This window comes from Cebus imitator, unplaced genomic scaffold (genome assembly GCF_001604975.1).
Source record: "Cebus imitator isolate Cc_AM_T3 unplaced genomic scaffold, Cebus_imitator-1.0 Scaffold659, whole genome shotgun sequence".
Taxonomy (NCBI): domain Eukaryota; kingdom Metazoa; phylum Chordata; class Mammalia; order Primates; family Cebidae; genus Cebus; species Cebus imitator.
The window spans coordinates 371,502-393,789 of NW_016107974.1; the positions used below are offsets into that span (position 1 = coordinate 371,502).

The 22,288-nt window shown below is 38.7% G+C and overlaps 1 protein-coding gene across 7 annotated transcripts in view; it reads right to left on the minus strand.

Moving 5' to 3' along the window:
- The window catches only part of AHI1 (Abelson helper integration site 1), a 232,790-nt gene that overhangs the window by 24,784 nt on the left and 185,718 nt on the right, over window positions 1-22,288 (minus strand). For all 7 annotated transcript variants that reach the window (XM_037734767.1, XM_037734766.1, XM_037734769.1 and 4 more), the window contains 2 exons: window positions 12,291-12,453; window positions 7,874-7,971 (listed from right to left, as the gene is read on the minus strand). In XM_037734767.1, coding sequence (XP_037590695.1) covers window positions 7,874-7,971; window positions 12,291-12,453 — 261 coding nt within the window. The remainder of the gene's footprint in view (window positions 1-7,873; window positions 7,972-12,290; window positions 12,454-22,288) is intronic.

A 22,288-nucleotide genomic window follows, 5' to 3' on the forward strand; every position in this document is an offset into this window, starting at 1 on the left:
GAGAGGCTCACAGATATACCAATGTAAATTTTGCGTGTGTATGTGTTTGGCTGGAAGAGGAACTACCATGAAGTTATCCAGTGCTTTTGGGTTCTCTGTTCTTGTTTTGAACTAGGCAAGAAGGCAGCTGTTCCTGAACATAACTACGCGTACACTTTGGATTAGAAGTCTGTCCTTTAGAATTAAGCCAGCATGCTCTTATTGACTCTAAATGCTTAATAAAATAATGAAAATTATGAAGACACTCCTCTGCTCACGTGAGGGTTAGCTACAATAGATACTTATATAATTATCTTAGAATAACAAAACCAGTAACTACTATTCATTTAATGAGCTTTTAGAGAAGAACATAAGCAAAAGTAACAGTAATTTCTCCATATTTTCAAAAATAATCTAACTTTTCTGTGCATAGTAATTCCTGTACATCTAGCATTTATATAAAAACATACTTGACTGTGTTTTTGGTAACTCAAAATGGTTAAAAAATAGAATTGTCTCTGCTAATAAGAAAAGAGGCCAGGCATGGTGGCTCATGCCTGTAATCCCAGCACTTTGGGAGGCCAAGGGGGGCAGATCACTTGAGGCCAGGAGTTCGAGATCAGCCTGGCCAACATGGTGAAACACAATCTTTACTAAAAATACAAACATTAGCCAGGCTTGCTGGCCCACGCCTTTAGTCCCAGCTACTTGGGAGGCTGAGGCAGGAGAATCACTTGAACCCAGGAGGCAGAGGCTGCAGTGAGCTGGGATCTTGCCACTGCACCCCAACCTGGGCAACAGAGGGAGACTCCATCTCAAAGAAAAAAGAAAAAGAAAAAGATAAAGAAAAGATGTCCAAGACTATGATCCTAGTCTCACAAAGAATAGACAAAGATGTGTATTTATATATGCAAGAACATTTTTGTAAGTGTATACAAGAAACAGAATGAGCATAAATATTGGCAGGACAGAAGACTTATTTTTCATTTTATACTATTCTTTATTGGTTAAAATGTTAAAACTATGATCATATATTACTTTTAAAGAACAAATCTTATAATTAAAAAATTTAAAGAGTTTTAAATACTTTCCTACCCACACAAATGGATAATACAGGTTAATGCTTGGGCTAGCAAAAATAAAAAGGCTAAAAAACAAAAAATGTTCAAAATACAAAAAGTAGAACAAAGTTTGTCAGCACTACTCGTTTTCAAAGCTTCTGAGTTTCTCTCCTTCCTGAGAGCACCTGTATTCTCTTTCCTATTAGATGCAATTTGTAGCACACCTTGGTTAAAATGGTCTGGAATGAACTTGGAGGAAAACATTCTCCTGCTCCCACTCCCCTGTGGTAAGAGTTGTTACTGATTTGTTTTGGGATAATTAACTCAAGTCTTGTCCCCTCCTCCTCCAGTGAGGAGCCAGAAACAATTGCTGCCATCACCCACTAACATTTCAATGAACCAGATGAAATGCTGGAAGGTACCTGGCACAATTAGCAACAGAGCAGGTGTGTTCCACTCGGAAGAACATATAAGATGCAGCAGCTGCCAAGCTATTAAGAGGTATAATTTTGTTTCTTATTCCAGAGTTTGAAAAGAAATAATTTCAAAAGGGAAAGACAATGATTGAGGTTTCTTTTTTTCATTAAAAATGTGGAGAACATAATTCTTAAAACTTACACACAAAGAAGGGTCCAATGAAACAAACACAAAACAGGGATATAAGCTGGGCAGAGTAGCTCATGCCTATAATCCCAGTAGGATTGGGAGGCTGAGGCAGGTGGATCACTGGGGTCAGGAGTTCGAGACCAGCCTGGCCAACATAGCAAACCCCTTCTCTACTAAAACTGCAAAAGTTTGCCCAGCGTGTTGGTGCACGCCTGTAATCTCAGCTACTTGGGAAGCTGAGGCATGAGAATTGCTTGAACTTGGGAGGTGGAGGTTGCAGTGAGCTGAGATCTCACCACTGCACTCCATTTTGGCAATAGAGTTAGACTCTGTCTCAAAAACAAACAAAAAGCCAAAGAAAACAAAAACAAACACAAACAGGAATGTAAAAAACCAGTGTGATACAAAACCTGGCTAACTGTGCAGGTGCCAACTGTGTGTCAGTGTTGCTGACTAGGTGGTGGAGGAAAATGGGCACTGGCATGAAAATATGGAAGCCATGGTCCTAGTTAGCAGTGTCATTTTAAATGAACCTTTTATAGCTTCATGGATCTTGATTTCCCATAGAATGAAGGAGTTGATTAGAATCAACGATGATCTCTAAGGTCTTTTCCACGTCACTAGTTCTGTAATTCTATGAACATAGATGCCCCACAATCTTAGTCACTTATCAGAGACTACTTTTCATGTTCTTTTTTTTTTTTTTTTTAAATATATGTGATAATAAAAATAAGACTTGCAGATGAAATTAAATATCTGATAAGACTCTGTGGGAGGTTTATAAGGTAAGGTCTTGATAAAATCAAACCATGTATGTTTTGATAAAGGAGCTAGGTGCGAAGAAGTTCAGTTACACATTTCTCAAGAGTTAGTTCCATGACTCAGAGAGCACCCAAATCATTTTAATTACTCGAGGCAACATCATATTTCTTAGGGGCTTCTTTTTACATAAACATAGATCATTTGTTATACTTTCTCTCACTGGGAAGTAAAATACTGTCTAACTACACACAGCACATTCCTAAGAGAAAAAATATATGCAGATTCTATTCTAAAACATGGATTCAACAAAAGAAATTCAAGTGTCTTAAGCTTTAAGGCCTAATTTGAGTTCCGTACCCTCCATGAGAACTTTCCTACTCCCTTGCCCAAATGGAGTTTTATCCTCTGCAACTCCTTTACATGACTATAAATTCCTTAAATCTATTAGAATTAGGGTTTGGGCTTCAGTGGGATTAGCCTGAAGTAGACCACAAGGGAGATGATGGTATCTGAAGAACTGGTCTGCTGGAATATGAACATGAAGATATGTCTGAAGCATGGAGATCAGTCTGTGAGGGGCAAAAGTCATCGACTACAGTCTAAATGAAGACTGGTGCAGTGAGTCCACCTAAGTAGAGGAGTGGTGCAGGCAGTGAGAACGGAGAAGCTTTGGAAGCAAGTAGGAGGTCCCTATACATAAGAACACAGGCACATCAGGAAGATGCAGGGGCAATACCAACTTCACAGGTAAGACATTGACAGAGTTCTTTATATATCCTCTGGTAGAGTCAGAGTTAACTCAAGGGTAATAGACAGAAACATACTAAGAGGGGGTATTAAGTCACCTCAGTTTCAAAGTTAAGCATGTTGCAAAGTCAGGGACATGAGAAAGTCACAAAAAGTAAAGGCTATATCTTTCATAGCATCACACAGTTTTTAATATAGACTAAAAGTATTGTTAATTGTCACAGCAACCCTTTATACCAATGTTACAAATGCTTCCACTGCATTCAAAGTTTTTATGTTACAAATTTAGACCTCAGGTTTGTGTTATGTTTGTGTTAACCTCATGTTTATGTAATGGACCTCATGTTTGTGTAACCCCCAAATTCACGTGTTAGAATCCTAACCCTCAATGAGATGGTTATTAGGAGGTATTTGTGAGACAGTTAGGCCATGAGGGCAGAGCCTTCATAAATGGAACTGGGGCTTTTATGAGAGGCACAAGAAAGCTTGCTTCCTCTCGCTGCCCAGTGAGGATAAATGAAGTTGCAAACCAGGGAGGAGACTTTCACCAGACCCTGGATCTGCCAGCACGTTGTTCTTGAACTTCCCAGCTTCCAGAACTGGAAAAAATAAATTTTGTTGTTTAAGCCACCCAGTCTATATTTGTTACAGCAGACACAACTAAAACAAGCATTTTCCTAAATTCTTAAATCTGGTGCTGAATTACAAACAATGAGTACTGTTACACATGCAACATTTGCCATAATCCAATTCCTGCCACTCCTCTTGACTGTGCCCCTTACAGTCCTTACATTGTTGTAGGCCACCATCACCATATATCCTTGCTTATTTGCAACTGATATTTTACCAAGAAACCATTTTTCTTTCAGCTCCTTACAGCACAGGCTATTCATTCTCACATACCCATTCTCACATGGTTCATGGTTCTTTCATGAACCACGAGAGCCAGGAGTTAACAGTGGCCTCTTCTTCGCTCTCTACTGCTGATTTTAGGATACTGTAATGCCAAAGCACTTTTCCTCGAGTGCTTTGACACCTGGCCATTCCATCCTCTACTTATCTTTGCATGTGTGATCTGCAGACCTTGTGGTTGCGCTAACACAATGGCCGTCAATGTTGGCTACACATTAAAATTACCTGGAAAGCTTTTGAAATCTGCCCTTACCTAATTCCCATTTTACCAATTAAATGTATTTGAAGGGGTGGCGATTGTTATCCATATCTAGTTTTTTAATTGGTTTGGTGATTTCGATGTGAAGCCAAAGTTGAGACCTTTGTTCTAACCCAAGAATTAAGGATGTCAACTCTTTGTTCATCAGTTTCCTCCTCATCCTAACTCTTGCTATCATCCTGGAATCTTAATGCTCAAGACTATAACCTGTACAACACTCTGGGTCCCAGTTCCTTGACCACTTCAACTCTAATAACATGTTCTTCAATTTCACATCAGCTCTTACACATACTCTATGAATTTACCACAACTTGAAGCTGCCTGACATCTGAGACACTAAGTAAGCAAAAGAGTTTATGGCCTTGAACATTATAGTTCCAGCTTGCTGATTCCTTTTCTGTGTGACACTATGCTTCTACCTGGGCCCCAGTAGCTTACTGCAACCTTGCAGAGGAGAACCTTGCTTTCTAACTCTGCCAATCTTCTGATTCTACGTCCTTTCCAACTGGATAATCCTTCATGGTGCATCACTCTGGTAACTCTTACCAATGCTATCAAGTCTCTTAACCTCTTATATTCCTTTCACATTCACAACTCCAATTCTATATTAAACCAAATCTGCCTTCTCTATTGCTATGCCCTAGATGCTGAGAAGAGACTACTGAAGAAAATAAATCCAACTGCACATATTTATGTCACTTCCATTTTTATGGTATCTAAAACAGCAGCTCTCAGAACTACTAATGAATCTTTTTATATGTCCTAAATGGGTTCCTATTTTCCTTACTCAAATGGTTATTATTCTTCTTGTGCTCCTATCTCACTCCTCTGCACCTCACATTAGAAGTGAACCTTGCTTTTGTTCTGGAGAACATAAAAATATCTTTAATTTCTAGACTTCAACACTTTATCAACTTACCTGCATCCCTACCCACACTTACCTGTGTTAGAGGGACACTGCTCTAAGCACCATACTGTTGACATTTTTGGCCAGAGAATTATTTGTTGAGGGGAGCTGTTCTCTGAATTCTAGGATACTTAGCAACATCCATGACCTCTACCCACCAGATGCCAGTATTATCCCCCACCTTGTAGCTGAGACAACAAAAAATGTCTCCAAACCTCGCTAAATGACTCCTGGAAGGCAAAATCACTCTGAGTTGAGAACCCTCTGCTTCGAGCAAGACTAATCTGTCAACATGTCTTTCCAATAAAGTACTTCCTGCCTCCTCCAAGATCCACTGTGTCCTTGGTGTCCTTTCTTTATCTATCTTCAACCTGAACCTGTCTATTGGCTTTGTCTCCTTAATATATAATTTTATGTCTGTTCATTATTTAAAAAATCATTCATGGACATCAGGTCTCCCTTTAGCCACTGCTGAATCTTTTTTTATTCTTCAAAGTGAAACTTTGAGAATGACTTCCATGAGAGTTCACTTGCTGAGGCCTCATTCAAACTTTAATCTACTCTTTAATCCTTGCCAATCTACTGATTCTGGTACAAAGCTACCAGGGTCCTCTTGATGACCAAATGCTTTGACAACCTAACTGCTTGGCTGTTTCCAACTATCCTCTTCTTGAACTTTTCTTCCTCTTCTGGCTTCCGGTGCACTTGTTTTTTCTGTTTTTTTTCTTCTTTTTTTCCGTTTCCTTTATTCTTTCTTAATCTTCTCTTCCTTTGACTGTCCCTTAATACTAGTGTAATTGGGTTATATCCTTGGTGTTCTCCTCTTATAACTCAATGACATACTGAGCTCTTCCTTTATTACAAGCTTCCACTTACTGATATAATAGAAACAACACACTAATTCTTTCTCATTTGATTTTGAGGCTCTACATTCTCTCAAATTCCAACCCTGCATTTCTGGCTTCCAGTGAATATTTCTATCTGGGAGCACTACAGATACTACCAACAAATTGAGATAGCTAAAACCAAGCTTTTCATCTCTAACTGTAAGGAGTGGTGATTCCTTGTCCCTGTCTTCCCATCTTTCTTATTTATTTCATTACTTCTGTGGCACCACTATTTATCCAGTTGTATAAGTGAAAACCCTTAGCAAAATCCTAGATTCCAATTTCACTAATCAAATCAAATCAATCATGAAATCCTGTCAATTACAGCTAATGTCCTTTGCCCTCTTCCATTACTTCAGGTTTTTATATTATATTTCCATGGATTCCTAATTTCCTTATCTTAGGTCCTTAGCTACCTCAAATTCAGCAACCATTCTGTTGCACTAGAATGATCTTTCTAACATGTAAATCTGTTCATGTCACTCCCTGGATTACCTCCTCCTTCAGGGATCCTCTTAGTCTGAAGTATAAAATCTGAGTGTTTTAGCAGAGTATGCTATGCTCTTCTGTGGCCTGGCTCCTGCATTTCTCCTGTCCTTCTCTGTATTAGAACCTGTGCCCAGATATAATCATACCATCCCATAACTTACTCATGTTATTCCATCTGCTGGAAAGTTTTTTCTAACTTCACTGACCTAACACATATTTTTTCATCCTAGATGACTCAGGTCAAGGATTTCCTCCTTGGGAACTCTTCCTGGACTCCTCCAGGGTATATTTAAGAGAGTTTCTTCGTATGCGTTCCCAAAGCATTGTGTACATGTCTTCATTATAGTTTCCACCAGTCTACTGGACTTGCTTGCTTGCAGGTGTGTCACCCATCAGCCTAAAGGGCAAGTGCCTTGCCTACTCTTGAAACTCCTATTTCAGTGGGGATTAACACAGTGCATGGAAGAAGGCATTCAATAAATACATGCTGAATGAGTGAACGATATATGTCAGGTTCAACTGTCAAAAAACTTTATTGTGACATTGTAATGATATGTACGTGAGATGTATTTGTAAAAAAAAATCTATGTTGGTTCATGGAATCAAGAAGCAGTGAGATTATTCAGTTTAAGGTAAGAGCTAATGTCATATAACAAAACAAGGTTAATAAGCAATATACATGATAGTGCAGTGCTTATTAAACCTTTCTACCCATGTACTGCTAACATCAGAAGAATACTGGCTGAAAACCCCCAAGGGTCTGATGACACAGACTAAAATACATGACATTTCTCTGGTCGCTCTGGCTGATAATACAGCTATATTCATTTTAATGTAAAAACACTTTAAATTATTTGCAAGTAAAAGGAATACTCCATAAACACAGAACATCTTAATTTTGTGAACTCCAGTGATCTTGCAGCACAAATGTTTACCTCCCAGGTGGGGCTGATGAAACCCTGTCAGTATCACAGTTAAAGAAATAAGTGCAGAGTGGAAATAGCACACCTAAAGTCACTCACAAGTTCCTTGTCCCATCACTTAGGCTGTGACTTGGAGTCTACTTTAACCTCTCTGAGCCTCCTCAGTTTCCTTATCTGGAAAATGGCTATAATATTTGCCTTACATATTCCATACTGATGTTAGTGCCAGGGCAAAAAAAATGTGAACAATAAAGGATAATAATAAAAAATGAAGTAATATTTTATCCAGAGAGAGTGAAAATCAAAGTACATATGTAACACATATTCTTAAAAACATTTACCTTTTGAGGAGCTGGAGATTTTTCTATTTTAGTTTTTTCCTCCGGGCTTAAAGGAGGGGATCGCTCCTTTATCTCAGGAGGCAGTTCTTGATACAGTGCTGAAATTGAAAAAAGGAATTCATGTAACCAAATTGAGGAGCACTGTTCCATAGGGAAAAAACAATGGTAGGGGCAAATATGAAATTAAAGAAATCAATATTCCATTCCTTGGTGTACCAATAAGATACCTAAAACTTGTCTGATATGGCAATTTGCAGTTTTACTCATGAGTTATCAAAAGAAGTATGATTGGAAAATTTTAATCATCAGGATTTCAGAAATGTAGAAGGTGGTGTTGTCACTTACTATGTGGTCAGACAGATGCTTATTTTATTTTATCTCAAAACACATTTACCAGGAACCTGCTAAATGCAAGGTTATCTGCTAGGAACTGCTGGAGAACATATGTTCTTCACTAGCAAGGAACTTAAAATCTGGTCAGAGAAAGACATGTTCACAAGTAATTACAATATAAAATAAATGTGACGTTATTTGAAAGCGAAATAATTACAAAGACAAACTCCGATGTGGGGATGGAAAACGCTTAATGGAAGAAGCGGTAGGTGTAGCAGACTCTGAAGACTAGGTAGGATTTTATCAGGTAGAAGTATGCAGGAAAAATAATTTGGGGGCAGGGTGTGGTGGCTCATGCCAGCACTTTGGGAGGCTGAGGTAGGTGGATCACTTGAGGCCAAGAGTTTCAGATCAGCCTGGCCAACATGGTGAAACCCTGTCTCTACCCAAAAATGTAAAAATTAGCTGGGCATGGTGGCTTGTGCCTGTGGTCCCAGCTATGGGAGGCTGAGGCACAAGAACTGCTTTAACCTGGGAGGTGGAGGTTGCAGTGAGCTGAGATAGCACCACTGCACTCCAGCATGGGAGACAGAGCGAGACTTTGTCTCAAAAAAAAAGGAAAGGATAATTTGGGAAGATAATATGAAATCAATAAGCATGCAGTTAGGACTATAAATGATATTGAATCTGTATACAGTGTTGAATTTAAGATTCATTTAATCCAATATTCTATATAATCTATTGAATCTATATAGGGTATTGAATCTAAACAGCTATGTGCAAATTTTGAAGGGTTAAAAAGAAAATCTTTTTGATTAAGAACAACTCTGAATTGAAAGAAACTGCTGAAATATACTCTATCAACATTGTACAACTAAGATTAAGAGATGTACTATCTATCTTTATATATGGGGTGATTTTATTCCTGGGTTTCTTTATCTTGTATTTTAAGAGTGTTAGATGTGATAGGGAAGCTGATCATGTTGTTCTTTCCAGCGTGTTAAGATACAAAGTGAATAAATTCTTTATAATAGTGGGAGTACAAATTTCTCTCATTGTGTTGTTCTGTTAGAGGACAGGCTCTCAATGGAACAGTGGGTAGAGATTCTGCTTGTATACTTCTTTAGATCATTTACTTTGCATAGTTGGCTTCAGATAAAGATCAGGGACAATTCTTCCTATTATTTTTAGACTAGAGTATGCTACTGACAGTCATTTGTTTTCTCTAATGTTAAAACTGGGCAATTGAGTTTTTTTTGTTAAATTCAGGTAAACAAAGGAATAAAAGGGAAAGGAAACCCCTAATGAAGTGGGAGAATTCAATCATTATAGACTTAGATTTTCTAAGTTTTTTTTTTTTTTTCCTGTTTGAGCTGGTCTTTACAAGGCTTTTTAAAGAAGCAGTGATTGATGCCAAAAGAAGACATACATTTTCTGGGATACAATAAGGAATTATGGCAGTTGAGGATGTTCACTACTGAGAAAAAGAATTAATTTCTGTATGTAGCCATCACTTACCACTGCAATATGCTTCAGAGGTCTGGCTTTGGTCATTATGGAAGAAGAACACATTTTATTAATTTTTAAAAAAAAATTATTTTTCTAGAGATGGAGTCTTATTATATTTCCAAGGCTCGTCTCAAACTCTTGGCCTCAAGTGATCCTCCCTCTTCAGCCTTCTGAAGTGTTGGGATTACAGGCGTGAGCCGCTGCATCTAGCCTTATTAGCTTTTTAATTCACTGTAGATCAAATATCTATATCCTCTCAAGATCTGCAAGCCTAAGAGGTTATTTTTGTAAGCTAGATTCTAAAGTTAAAGTACTAATCTCACCCTGCCTAAAGATACACAAGTGAAAAAATTAAAAAAATATTTCCACTGGTATACGAAAAGAATAGTGGATTCTAATATCTTGTTAAAATGAGGCATACTCCGGAGTGACTATGATTGTGCCGGCAGCTCTTGATTTAAAAAGCTTGATTTAAACAGAAGCTACCCCTGTTTAACCTCAGCTGTTGACCCTGTGGGAGAGCCAACAATGGGAAGAAGGAACTTGGCTATTTTAGATAATCTGGAAGTTAGAAGTGCTGAGTTTATGGAACTTACATGCTATCTTACGCCTACATAGGAATTAACCTGTCCTAAAATTTCTTCCTTTCATACTGCCTCTTGTTTTTTCCATTATGCAACCTCTTCTAAACACAAAAATATACCTCTAATAGCATTTAAGAGTTACATGTCAAAATTAGCTGGGCATGGTAGCACATGCCTGTAGTTCCAGAACTCAGGAGGCTGAGATGGGAGGACCGATTCAGCCCAGAGGTCAAGGCTGCAGTGAGCCATGACTGCGTCACTGTACTCTAACTTGGGTGACAAAGTGAGACATTGTCTTAAAAAAAAAAAAAAAAGAGTTATATGTCATTTACTACTTACAAGAAGATAACTAAAACAGCTACACAAAAGAAATTAAGAATTTTATTATAGGAGTGAGAAGTGGTATAATTTTTGAGACACATAGCACTTTTTAGGGGAGGAGTTTGCTGACTGGCAGATAAGCTGAGGAAGGGAGCTGCAATGAGACTTAGGGCCACTTGAGAGACTGGGGAGGGGAGCACTGGGAAGAACCTGGGTGCAGAGAAGGTCGTGGGAAGGTGTCAAAGATAGATAATTTTATCTAGGCTTAGCCCAGCTTAGCCCAGCATCCAGTAATCACGAAGGAAATTCTTCTTCCATTCCTTCATCTCTTTGGCTGTCAAAATTCAAAACTTAAGTTAGAATCAATATTTTTGTTTAGTCGTAGTTTTGAGTTAAATGGTTTTGTAGACTATCCTGAAAACCAACTATTATTTATAATAATTATTTCTTTGCAGAAACAAAAGACTTAAATATTCAAGACACAGATTGTTCTCAATCTCAAGGCTGCCTACACTACATTTTATTTTTTAAGATAGAGTTTTGCATGTTTCCCAGGCTGGAGTGCAGTGGTGTGATCTTGGCTCAGTGCAACCTATGCCTTCCTGGTTCAAGCACTCTTGCCTCAGCCTTCTAAGTGGCTGGGATTACTGGAGACTGCCGCCACGCCTAGCTAATTTTTTGTATTGTCAGTGGAGACAAGGTTTTGCCATGTCGGCTGGGCTGGTCTCGGACTCCTGACCTCAAGTGATCCGCCCGCCTTGGCCTCCCAAAGTGCTAGGATCACAGGCGTGAGCCACCATGCCTGGCCTGCCTGTACTACATTTTGAATCAGAGCCACAATTTTAGTGCTTACAGAAGAAAAGCTTACAGATGATATTCCTCAATTTTTTTGTTTTACAGAAGGAAACTGGGGCATATCAGTGTAAATTGTTGAGCTGGGGTTAGAAGTCAGTTTTCCTGAGAGTTGTGCTTTTCCTAGCATGCTATCAAGTTAATTGTGGACAGGATGCATTCTTCTGAAGGAGCACTACTATACTTCTCCCCTTTAATGATAGTTTTCAAGTTATTATTATTTTTTGTTTTCAGGCTCTCTGTATTAGTTCTGTTTTCACCTCTCAAGGCCTGGTGGTGAATCTACAGCTTTCAGAAACTCATATGTAGATTTTCTTCTCTAGCTCATTTTTTTTTTTCCATAAATGAGGGCTAAATTTACTTGAGAATGAAACAATTTATTGTAGTTTTGTTTTCGCAGGTTACCAGCTAGGACTGAGGCATACAAAGTAAAAGAACTGCAGTTGGGGAACTAGAGGCTCGTAAGATGCCAGTCAACTGAGGAGTCACTGTGGCAAGAGAAGAACTGACAGAACTGTGCATGAAACAGGTGGCAGGGTCAAATGAGTTGAATAAGAAAGCTGGCAGCTAGAGGGGCATGGTCCCCTGGGATAAGAAGTCCATGAAACAAACATTCCAATCTCAGAATGTAGCAGCTTTCTAAACGTACTAGTGCCTCCTCTCTTTATTTTTTTTATATCATGGGAATGAAAAGCAATACCCATTGGCAAACATATGCAAAGGTTACAAAGACAGTAAATTAAAGACTAGAAAATGATAAAATCTTGGACTATCAGTTATACCATATTAGTAAACCAGGAAGGGAGCATAAAACTTACTTTCACTAGCCACATGATTAGCTGGAAAATAACCTTCCTGTCCCTTTCCTATGCTGCCATACCACCAGTCTTCATTATCTTTGAGAAACACTCGGATAATGTCTCCGCGATGGATGGTTAGTTCATCTGATCGATTCGCTGTGTAGTCATAAAGAGCCACTACCTAAGAGAGAGATAAGACCACCACAGCTTTATCACAACTGTACCACAGAGAAAACCCCCAACATTCACTTCCTCTTGCAGAAGAGCAGCTGAAACCAAAGCAGTACTTTGGTAAGTGTGAGGCTGTCTCAAGGTTTGCTAATGGGATGAGGGGTGGTGGGAACACAGCAGGAGAAGCAAGATAAAACAATGTGGGATTGAGAAATGGTTACGAGCATTCAATACACTAAGATTAGCTTCAAAATAGCAGATGTTAATTTTTTAAGTGAATTACTTGTGAAGCAAATTTAAAAAGCTTGCACACCATTTACTTTTTTAGAATTGTTTTATACTAACTTTATGTCTCCTCTTTGCTAAGCAGACACATCTGAAAAAAAATTATTCAGAAGGTCTACAGTTTTACAAAAAGGAAAGATCAATGGAACAATCTGATTTCATCGCTTGGTTTATTGTTAATGCCTCTTTCGAGATAAATTTCTCTACACACACATATATTTTTTGATGTTTTATACCAACAACTTAAGCTTTCTACCTTTAAAAAGTATCCTTATGAGCTTTTTACTTGATACGAATTTAAGAGAAAAAGGCTTTTTATGAGAATCCCCTTCTTTGTGTTACAGTAATCATTAAATTTGATTTCCTTTTCTTTTGAAAACCCAAGTCGAAATGATATGGCAGTGGCTGCACAAGCATTTAAGAATCCTTGGCTGGGCATGGTGGCTTATGTCTGTAATCTCAGCACTTTGGGAGGCCGAAGCAGGAGGATTGCTTGAAGCCAAGAGTTTGAGATCAGCCTGAGCAACAAAGCCAGAACCCCCATCACTCTACAAAAAAATAAAAAAAAAATTAGTTGGGTGTGGTAATGTGTGCCTACAGTCCTAGCCACTTAGGAGGCTGAGGTGGGAGGATCGCTTGAGTCCCGGGGTTTGGAGGCTGCAGTGAGCTATGACTGTACTACTATACTTCAGCCTGGGTGACACAGAAAGACCTTGTCAAAAAAAAAAAAAAAAAAAAAAAAAAAGGAAATTAAAAAAAAATCCTTTATAGTAGTTAAAAGGAGGAAGACCTCATTTCATTTTAGATTTGGATCTGATACACTGTATAAAGTAGGACATAATAACATCTATACTAAGTAATACATTTACGCTGTTTTACTCTCTACTTAAGCAGTATCTGAAAATGTATGGGTTATACAACTACATATGTAATGGAAAATTACACATATAGTTACATATATATAGTGTGTCTCAGTGTGCACAGCACATGTGAGAGTCCAGGGAAGAGAAACTAAGAGCTCAATGTGGTGGGAAGCTGGCCTTAGATGTGAGAGCTGAGATAGAAGGGTAGAAGAGGAATAAATAGGGCTCAGATCATGCACGTTGAAAAAGTTCTGACTCAATAGTATGGTCAATGGAAAGGCACAGAAGGGTTTTAAACAGAGGATTCCATTATAGCTCACATAACTGTTTCTGGTACCTTTTAATCCATTTAACAATATTTATTATCACATCAACCAGTCAAGTCTAACGAATGAGTTCGGCTCGTTCTGCTGTCACTATATAAGGGCAGTAATGAGAATTCAATTCAAATGGCTCAAATGCAATGCCTATTGTACAGCTTAGCAGATTACCTAATTTACAACATGCGATGCGGGGTGTTATTTAAGACTTATACATTTTTATAACTTTAGAAATTGATGTTAAACCACTTATGTAAAAGTGGAACTTTTAACTTTTCTCTTTGTCCTTTGTTCACCAAATTTCTCTTTTACCTGGTAGTATAATAGAAGAAGAAAGCAAAAATGTACTGAGTGCTTACCATGTTCTAGATAGCATGCTAGTTGTTGAGGTGTTATTTTGCTTAATCCTTTGACAACTTGGTGAGGCCATGTATCCTTATTTCCATTTTACAAAAGAGAAATCTGATGTCCAGAGAAATTTAGAAACTTTCCTAAAGTCAATTAATAAGTGATAGAATCAAGACTTAAACCCAGTCTCTCTCTCTCTCTCTCTCTCTCTCCTTCCTTCCCTTCTTTGTTTCTTTTTCCCTAGTTCCAGGAAACTCTGGGATGGTTTGTTCCTGTTGTTCCTTATCCTGGCTATGGTACACTGAAACACCTCAACTTTAATGAGTCTTATGTAAATATGAGGTTAATGTATGCTTATTTGTCTGGAGCCCTAGGTGGCTGTTGAGAAGGTGAGCAGGGGAGATTCAGCTTAGGCAACGGAATCATTAGGAAGTCCTACATCAGGCTGTGTCACTGTGTGGACCTCGGACAATCTGAAGCTTATCAAGCGAAGGTCGAAAAATTTTCCTGAATTTTACACATAGGGATGTCTTGATAAAAGAATCCCTTCAGAGGCACAGGGCTCCGAAAAGCCTATGAGAGCCCACATTACACCTTTCCTATTACAGTACCTCCTGATTATTCTCTCCTTACAGAACCAAACATGGCACACCAAATTTGCATGATCCACTAGTATCTGTAAACATGTTCTGCAATCTGTGACTGTTATGGACTGAATTGTGTCACTCAAAATTCATAGGTTGGAGCCCTAGCCCCAGTGTGAATGTATTTGGAGATATGGCCTTTAAGGAGGCAATTAAGTTTAAACGAAGTCATACGGGTGAGGCCTGGATCAACAGGAATGGCATTTTTATGAGGAAGATAGAGCGAGAAAGTGGACATCTGCAAGCCAACATGAGAGGCTGTAGGAGAAACTGACTGTGCTAGCACCTTGATCTTGGTCTTCCAGCTTCCAGAATTGTGAGAAAATAAATTTCTTCCTTTAAAAAAAATTATTTCAATAGCTTTAGGGGAACAAGTGGTTTTTGGTTACATGGATGAACTGTACAGTGGTGAAGTCTGGGCTTTCAGTGTACCCTGTCATGCAAATAGTATACATTGTACCCCACAGATAATTTTTTTTTTTTTTTGAGACAGAGTCTTGCTCTGTCACCCAGGCTGGAGTGCAGTGGTGCCATCTCGGCTCACTGCAACATCCGCCTCCTGGGTTCAAGCTATTCTCCTACCTCAGCCTCCCGAATAGCTGGGATTACAGGCACCTGCCATCATGCCTGGCTAATTTTTGTATTTTTAGTAGAGATGGGGTTTTACCATGTTGGCCAGGGTGGTCTTGAACTCCTGACCTCAGGTGATCTGCCTGCCTCGGCCTCCCAAAGTGCTGGGATTACAGATGTGACTCACTGTGCCCAGCCCCCCAGGGGTAACTTTCCATTCTTCATCACCTTCCTACCCTCCTTCCACTCTTCTGACTCTCCAATGTCCATTATACCTCTCAATATACCTTTGTGTACCCATAGCTTAGCTCCTACTTTTAAGTGAGAACATGTGGTGTTTGGTTTTCAGTTCCTGAGTTACTTCACTTAGGATAATAGCCCTAGTCCCATCCAAGTTGCTGCAAAATACATTATTTCATACTTCTTTAAATGGATGAGTAGCAGTCCACATACATACACATACCACATTGAGAAAATAAATTTCTGTAAAACCACTCAGTCTGTGGTATTTTGTTAGGGCAGCCCTAGGAGGCTGGTACACTTTTAAACCTGATGGTATCAGATGAACCACTTACTAAAACTACCAATGGGCAATGCCTCACTTGTATCCATTTCAGGTCCTCAGCAACTTAGAGAACTGTGTTCTATACTATTAAGCTGTCATCTCTGGAGGTAGAAATATCTTTGTCATAAAACTCTACAACCAGCATCCTTGGGAAGGGATGACTGGTGAGGCTACATTCTCTAAAGAAAAGAAATTGTCTTTGGAGCATGTCATCATAATTCCGTTGTTGGCATTTAAGTACAGGCAGACCTCGTGTTATTGTATTTCATGGTATGGTGTTATGATATGTATTATATTTTTGTTTGCAGGTCCTAGTTCGTAACTCCCATATCCCTTGTTACAGTTTTTTTTGTTTAATGGTGGGTATGTTAGGCCTTAGGGGCAGGCCTCAAAAAACAGAATATCTCTGACCTCCTCCTGTTCTCCTTTTACCTGCCCCAAGGTAGAACTCTAATCACCACTCCTGCCTTTCTGACTGTAGGTCTTATGAAAAATCAGAGGGTCCTTTCCCCACCCTACCCTGGTGGAGGAAATGCTGATGTCACGAAGCTTCCATAAAAACCTAAGAGGAGTGGGTTTGGAGAGCTTCCAGCTGGCTGAACAAATGGAGGTTCCAGGAGGTTGGTGCCCCAGGGAGGTCACAGAAGCTCCTTCCCCCATAAGCTGCTCTACATATCTCTTTATCTGTTTCCTTTGTAACATCCCTTGTAATAAACCGGTAAATATAAGTGTGGTTGCCCCAGCAAATTAAGTGACCTGAAAGAGGGAGTTGTGGGAACCCCAACTTGAAGCCAGTTGGTCAAAAGTTCTGGAAGCCTGGACTTGTGACTGGTGCCTGGGCTGGGGGGCAGTCGTGGGGACTGAGCCCTCAATCTGTGGGATGTAACACTGTCTTCAGGTAGGCAGTAGTGGAATTTGTTTTTATTTTATTTTTTTGGAGACGGAGTTTTGCTCTTGTTGCCCAGGCTGAAGTGCAATGGCGCAATCTCAGCTCACTGCAACCTCCGCCTCCCGGGTTCAAGAGATTCTCCTGCCTCAGCCTCCAAGTAGCTGGGATTACAGGCATGCGCCATCATGCCCAGCTAATTTTGTATTTTTAGTAGAGATGGGGTTCACTGTGTTGGTCAGGCTGGTCTCAAACTCCTGACCTCAGGCCTGCCTTGGCCTCCTAAAGTGCTGGGATTACAGGTGTGGGCCACCACACCTGGCCGAGAGTATTGGAATTTAATAGGAGTACATCTAGCTGGTCACAGAAGTCTTCTGTGTTAATTGTGGTGTGAGAGCACAGTGAAAACATGGTTTGAAAGTTTTTCCCAAATAGGCAGATACTGCGATTTTTTTTTTTTTTAAACCAATTGAAGGTTTGTAGCAACCCTGCATTAAGCAAGTCTATCAAGGCCATTTTTTTCCCAACAGCATGTGCTTGCTTGTATCTGTGTGTCATATTCTGGTAATTCTCACAATACTTCAAGCTTTTCCATTATTATATCTGTTATGGTGATCTATGATATCTATGATATCTGTTATGATCTATGATAACATCTTTGATGTTATCACTGTAATTGTTTTGGGGTGCCATAAACCACAGCCATAGAAGACAGTAAACTTAATTGATAAATGCTGTGTATGTTTTGATTGCTTCACCAACTAACCTCCACCCTCCTGCCCCCTACCAAGAGGTCTCTCTCCCCTTCTCCTTGGGCTTCCTATTCCCTGAGATACCACGGTATTGAAATTAGGACAGTTAATAACCCTATAATGCCACCTAAGTGTTCAAACCAAAAAAGAATTGCAAGTCTTTCATTTTAAATAAAAAACTAGAAATGATTAAGCTTAGTGAGGAGGGGATGTAGAAAGCTGACGGAGGCAAAAAACTGGCCTTTTGTATGAAAGAGTCAAGTTATGAATACAAAGGAAAAGTTCCTGAAGGAAATTAAAAGTGTTACTCCAGTGAACGTATGAATGATAAGAAAGCAAAACAGACTTATTACTGATATGGAAGTTTTAGTGGTCTGGTTATAAGATCAAACTAGCCACAACATTCTCTTAAGCCAAAGTCCAATTCAGGGCAAAGTCTTAACTTTCTTCAGTTCTATGAAAGCTGAGAGGTGAGGACGCTGCAGAAGAAAAGCTGGAAGCTGGTAGAGGTTGGTTCATGAGGTGTAAAGAAAGAAGCCATCTCTGTAACATAAAAGTGCAAGGTGCAGTTGCAAGTACTGAGGTACAAGCTGCAGCAAGTTATCCAGATCTAGCAAAGATCACTAATGAAGGTGGCTATACTAAACAACAGATTTCCAATGGAGATGAAACGAACTTATATTGGGAGGAGACGCCATCTAGGACTTTCATAGCTAGAGAGGAGAAGTCAATGACTGGCGTAGAAACTACAAAGAACAGGCTGACTCTCCTGTTAGGAACTAATACAGCTGGTGACTTCAAGTTGAAGCCAGTGTGCATTTGTCATTTCAAAAATCCTAGAGCCTTTAAGAATTATGTTAAATCTACTCTGCCTCTCCTCTATAAATGGAAGAACAAATCTAGATGATAGCACATCCATCTACAGCATGGTTTACTAAATATTTTAAGCCCTACTGCTTTGAGACGTTCTGCTCAGAAAAAAAGATTCCTTTCAAAATATTACTTCTCATTGACAATGTACCTCGTCTACCCAAGAGCTCTGATGGAGATGCACAAGGAGATAAACGCTGTTTTTATGCAAGCTACCCTCAAATCTATTCTGCAGCCCACGGATCGAGTAGATTTGACTTTCAAGTTTTGTTATTTAAGAAATATATTTCATAAGTCTGTAGCTGACACAGATGGTGATTCCTCTGATGGATATGAGTAAGTAGGTTGAAAACCTTCTGGAAAGGATTCACTATTCTAGATGGCATTAAAAAGATTTGTGATTCACAGGAGGACATCAAATTGTCAACATTAATACGAGTGTGAAAGAAGTTTATTCTGACCCTTATGGATAACTTTGAGGGCTTTAAGACTTCACTGGAGGAAGTAACTACAGATTTGGTGGAAACAGCAAGAAAACTAGAATTAGAAGTGGAGCCTGAACATGATTGAATTGCTTCAGTCTCATGATAAAACGAATGGATAAAGAATTGTTTCTTTTGGATGAACAAAGAAAGTCGTTTCTTCAGATGGAATCTCCAGCACTGCATACTACAGAGAGAAATCTTTTGTGAAAGAAGAGTCAATCAATGTGGCAAATTTCATTTTTGTCTTATTTTAGGAAATTGCCACAGTCACCACAGCCTTCAACAACCACCACTCTGATCAGTCAGCTGCCATCAACACCTTGAGGCAAGACCTGCCACCAATAAAAAGATGAAGACTTGTTGAAGGCTGAGATGATCATTGGCATTTTTTAGCAGTCAAGCATTTTTTTTATTAAAGTATGTACACTGTTCTTTTAGACATGGTGCTACTACACACTACAGTAAACATAGTTTTAAACACAGTTTTCTATGTACTGAGAAACCAAAATTTGTGTGACTTGTTTTATTGTGATATTCACCTTATTGATATTCACCTTAATGGTCTGGAACCAAACTGGCAATATCTTCAAGGTGTGACTGTACAGAATGGCTATGCAATGAGGAATCAGTGTGGTTTCACATGCTATCATCTGTCCACATGCCAGCAGCCAAATCTAACCATTCAGTTAGGATTATTCTCTTAACATACTGAAGGACAAAAACAACGTGGCTCATGGGAATTTACTCGCATTTCAGCGTTTTTATCCAGTGTGCTCTGAACTTCTCATATGAAGATCACTTACTGTTTTCTGATCATCATATTGTATGTGGTAAATTTCTTTGCTTGTTTTAATTTGGCGGTGGATTCTGAATAAATTATAACTTCCCCATGTCCAATTAGATTTTATTATCTCAATATTTTACAGTAAATTAAAGCTCTGTAAACAAGTTGGGTGGCACAGTCATATCCAGAGGTTTGAAGGAACAGCCTGTTTTCTCCTTGTTCAGTCAGGCATCACTATAGAAATATCTTTCTTGACCATTCTTTTGATGAGTGTCTTTTATAACACACCATTTCTTGCACACTGTGGTTTGGCATCTGGTATGACAGAATATCTTCAGCAATATGACTCAAATCTTGAGCTAAAAGAGTAATTAAGAAATCTTTCTGCGACAGAAGTTTGAAGACATGAGCTAGTATGTCCATGTTGGTAATGACAGGCCTATAAAATGAGATGTTTTGCAAAATCCACGTAGTCAAATTTTGACCACTGTTCACATATTTGAAACAGAATTCTTCTTTTTCTCAAAGCTTGTTGGGTTGCTTGGGCATAATCATGGTCTCAGTGCCACTGGACTGGCAAGTTTTGTTTTTTTGACACACTATTTTCAGTCTTTTCCAGCACTGCTGGAAAGCAGTGCTTTCCAGATACCATTTCTTGATTTAGGCAGAGTCTGCCAGGCTGTTGTAAGACCTCAGAATAATTATTTCTGTATTATCTTTCAAGGGATTAAATATTATTATAGTTGTTTCTGAAGAAATCTCAATGAGCCTTGGTACAATGAAACCAGTGTACTGAGGGAACACCAAGCAGTAGAGTTCAGAAGCATAGTTGTTCCTTGGAGTTTTATCCATAATGCAATCCAAGAATTGATATTCGTAATATCTCCAAGTCATTTGACAAGCTAAGCACTGAATACAGTCACACTCTTGAGCACTTTTTCCTTTAGCACTACTTCAACTGGGCCCACCATTTGGAAACTTCTCTGTGCCAGCCTTTATAAGACAATGTGGCATCTGGATCCCATCCCCTTCTTTATGCTTTCTCCTTGACTAATCTGATTTCAGACTTTTGGCTTTCAGAACTGTGAGTGAATAAATATTTTATGTTTTAAATCCACCAAGTTTGCTCCAACAGCCCTAGGAAACTCATAGACATGATTTTTAGTTTGGTGAATGCTGGATTTTCTTGTATTTCTTTAAAGAATGTTGGACCTTGTTCTAGCATGCAATTACTTGATATCAGTTTTCAGGTTTAGGTTTTGATAGACCATATTCAGAGAAGACTTTAGGGCTAAAGTCTTGATAGAGGTTTGGAAAGAGCATATTCAGAGAAGACTTTAGGGCTAAGGTCACCCCACTATCATGGTGTGACCTTTCTGATGACTCTACCTGATGCCCCATGTATTGGGAATATTGAATAAAAATTACATGCCATTGGACTAAGCTGAACTAGGCCCCAACAGACCTGACTAACAATCAAAATGAAGTCACTCAGGCTGAAGTTCTATGTCATCAAACCAAAACTAAGTTGTCATTCACCTTCTGAGAAATTGGGAGAGAGAGAGACAATTTCCCAAATGGGCCAGTTTTAATCTTCAACAAGTATGGTAATGAAACTCCCTTTGTTTTAATCCTGACAACAAAAACTAACCTGAAGTTAACCAGTTATTTTTCTGTTGTTCTGTTTTCCTCTTCCTGATATACAAAAAAAGTAACTTTAAAAAAACCAATCTGCTCTTTATTCTTTATTTCTTCCCCCATTCCTTCTCTGTCTATAAAACCAATCTCTTTTGCTCAGCTCACTGCAACATATATTCTATTTTATGGAATAAAATGCTGTCCCATTCTGGCAAATAAGCCAATTAAGATCTTTTAATTTATTGTAATTGTGTCTTCTGACAGAAGGTTTATCCATTCTGGCTAGCAGAAATGTAAATTTTTGCCATCCTGTTGTTGTGCCTTCTACTCTCTGATGGTCCTTTTCTTATGGAGTTTTGCTCCACAAACGTGCAGATTAGCACTTGGCCGAAGGCTTTAGGGTGCTTGTTAGGATTACTGGTACAGTTATTACCATTTAATATAGAGCAAAATATAAAGTAACATTTTAGTAATTCTTTTAAAAGTGAAATAAAATACTCTTTAAGAAAGACTCATTTCTCAATAATGTCAGAGAAGATAAAAAGTATTAGTAGAAAACCAAATTTAACAATAAATCCTGAATTGTAAAGCACATTATTAAATATTCAAACAACTCCTTTACTAATACTGACATCAGGACTATATTTTACTTCATAAGAGGAATAAAGAAACATACAGTCCTATTTGTAGCATTACGTGGTAGAAACATACAGTCCCTTATCATTAAATCCAGTATCAACCCTAAAGATATTTATAAAAAAGAAATCAAGGTCTTATTATTTTTAACTGATCTTATCTGCATAATAAAGAAAACAGAGATAAAGAAAGTAAATAA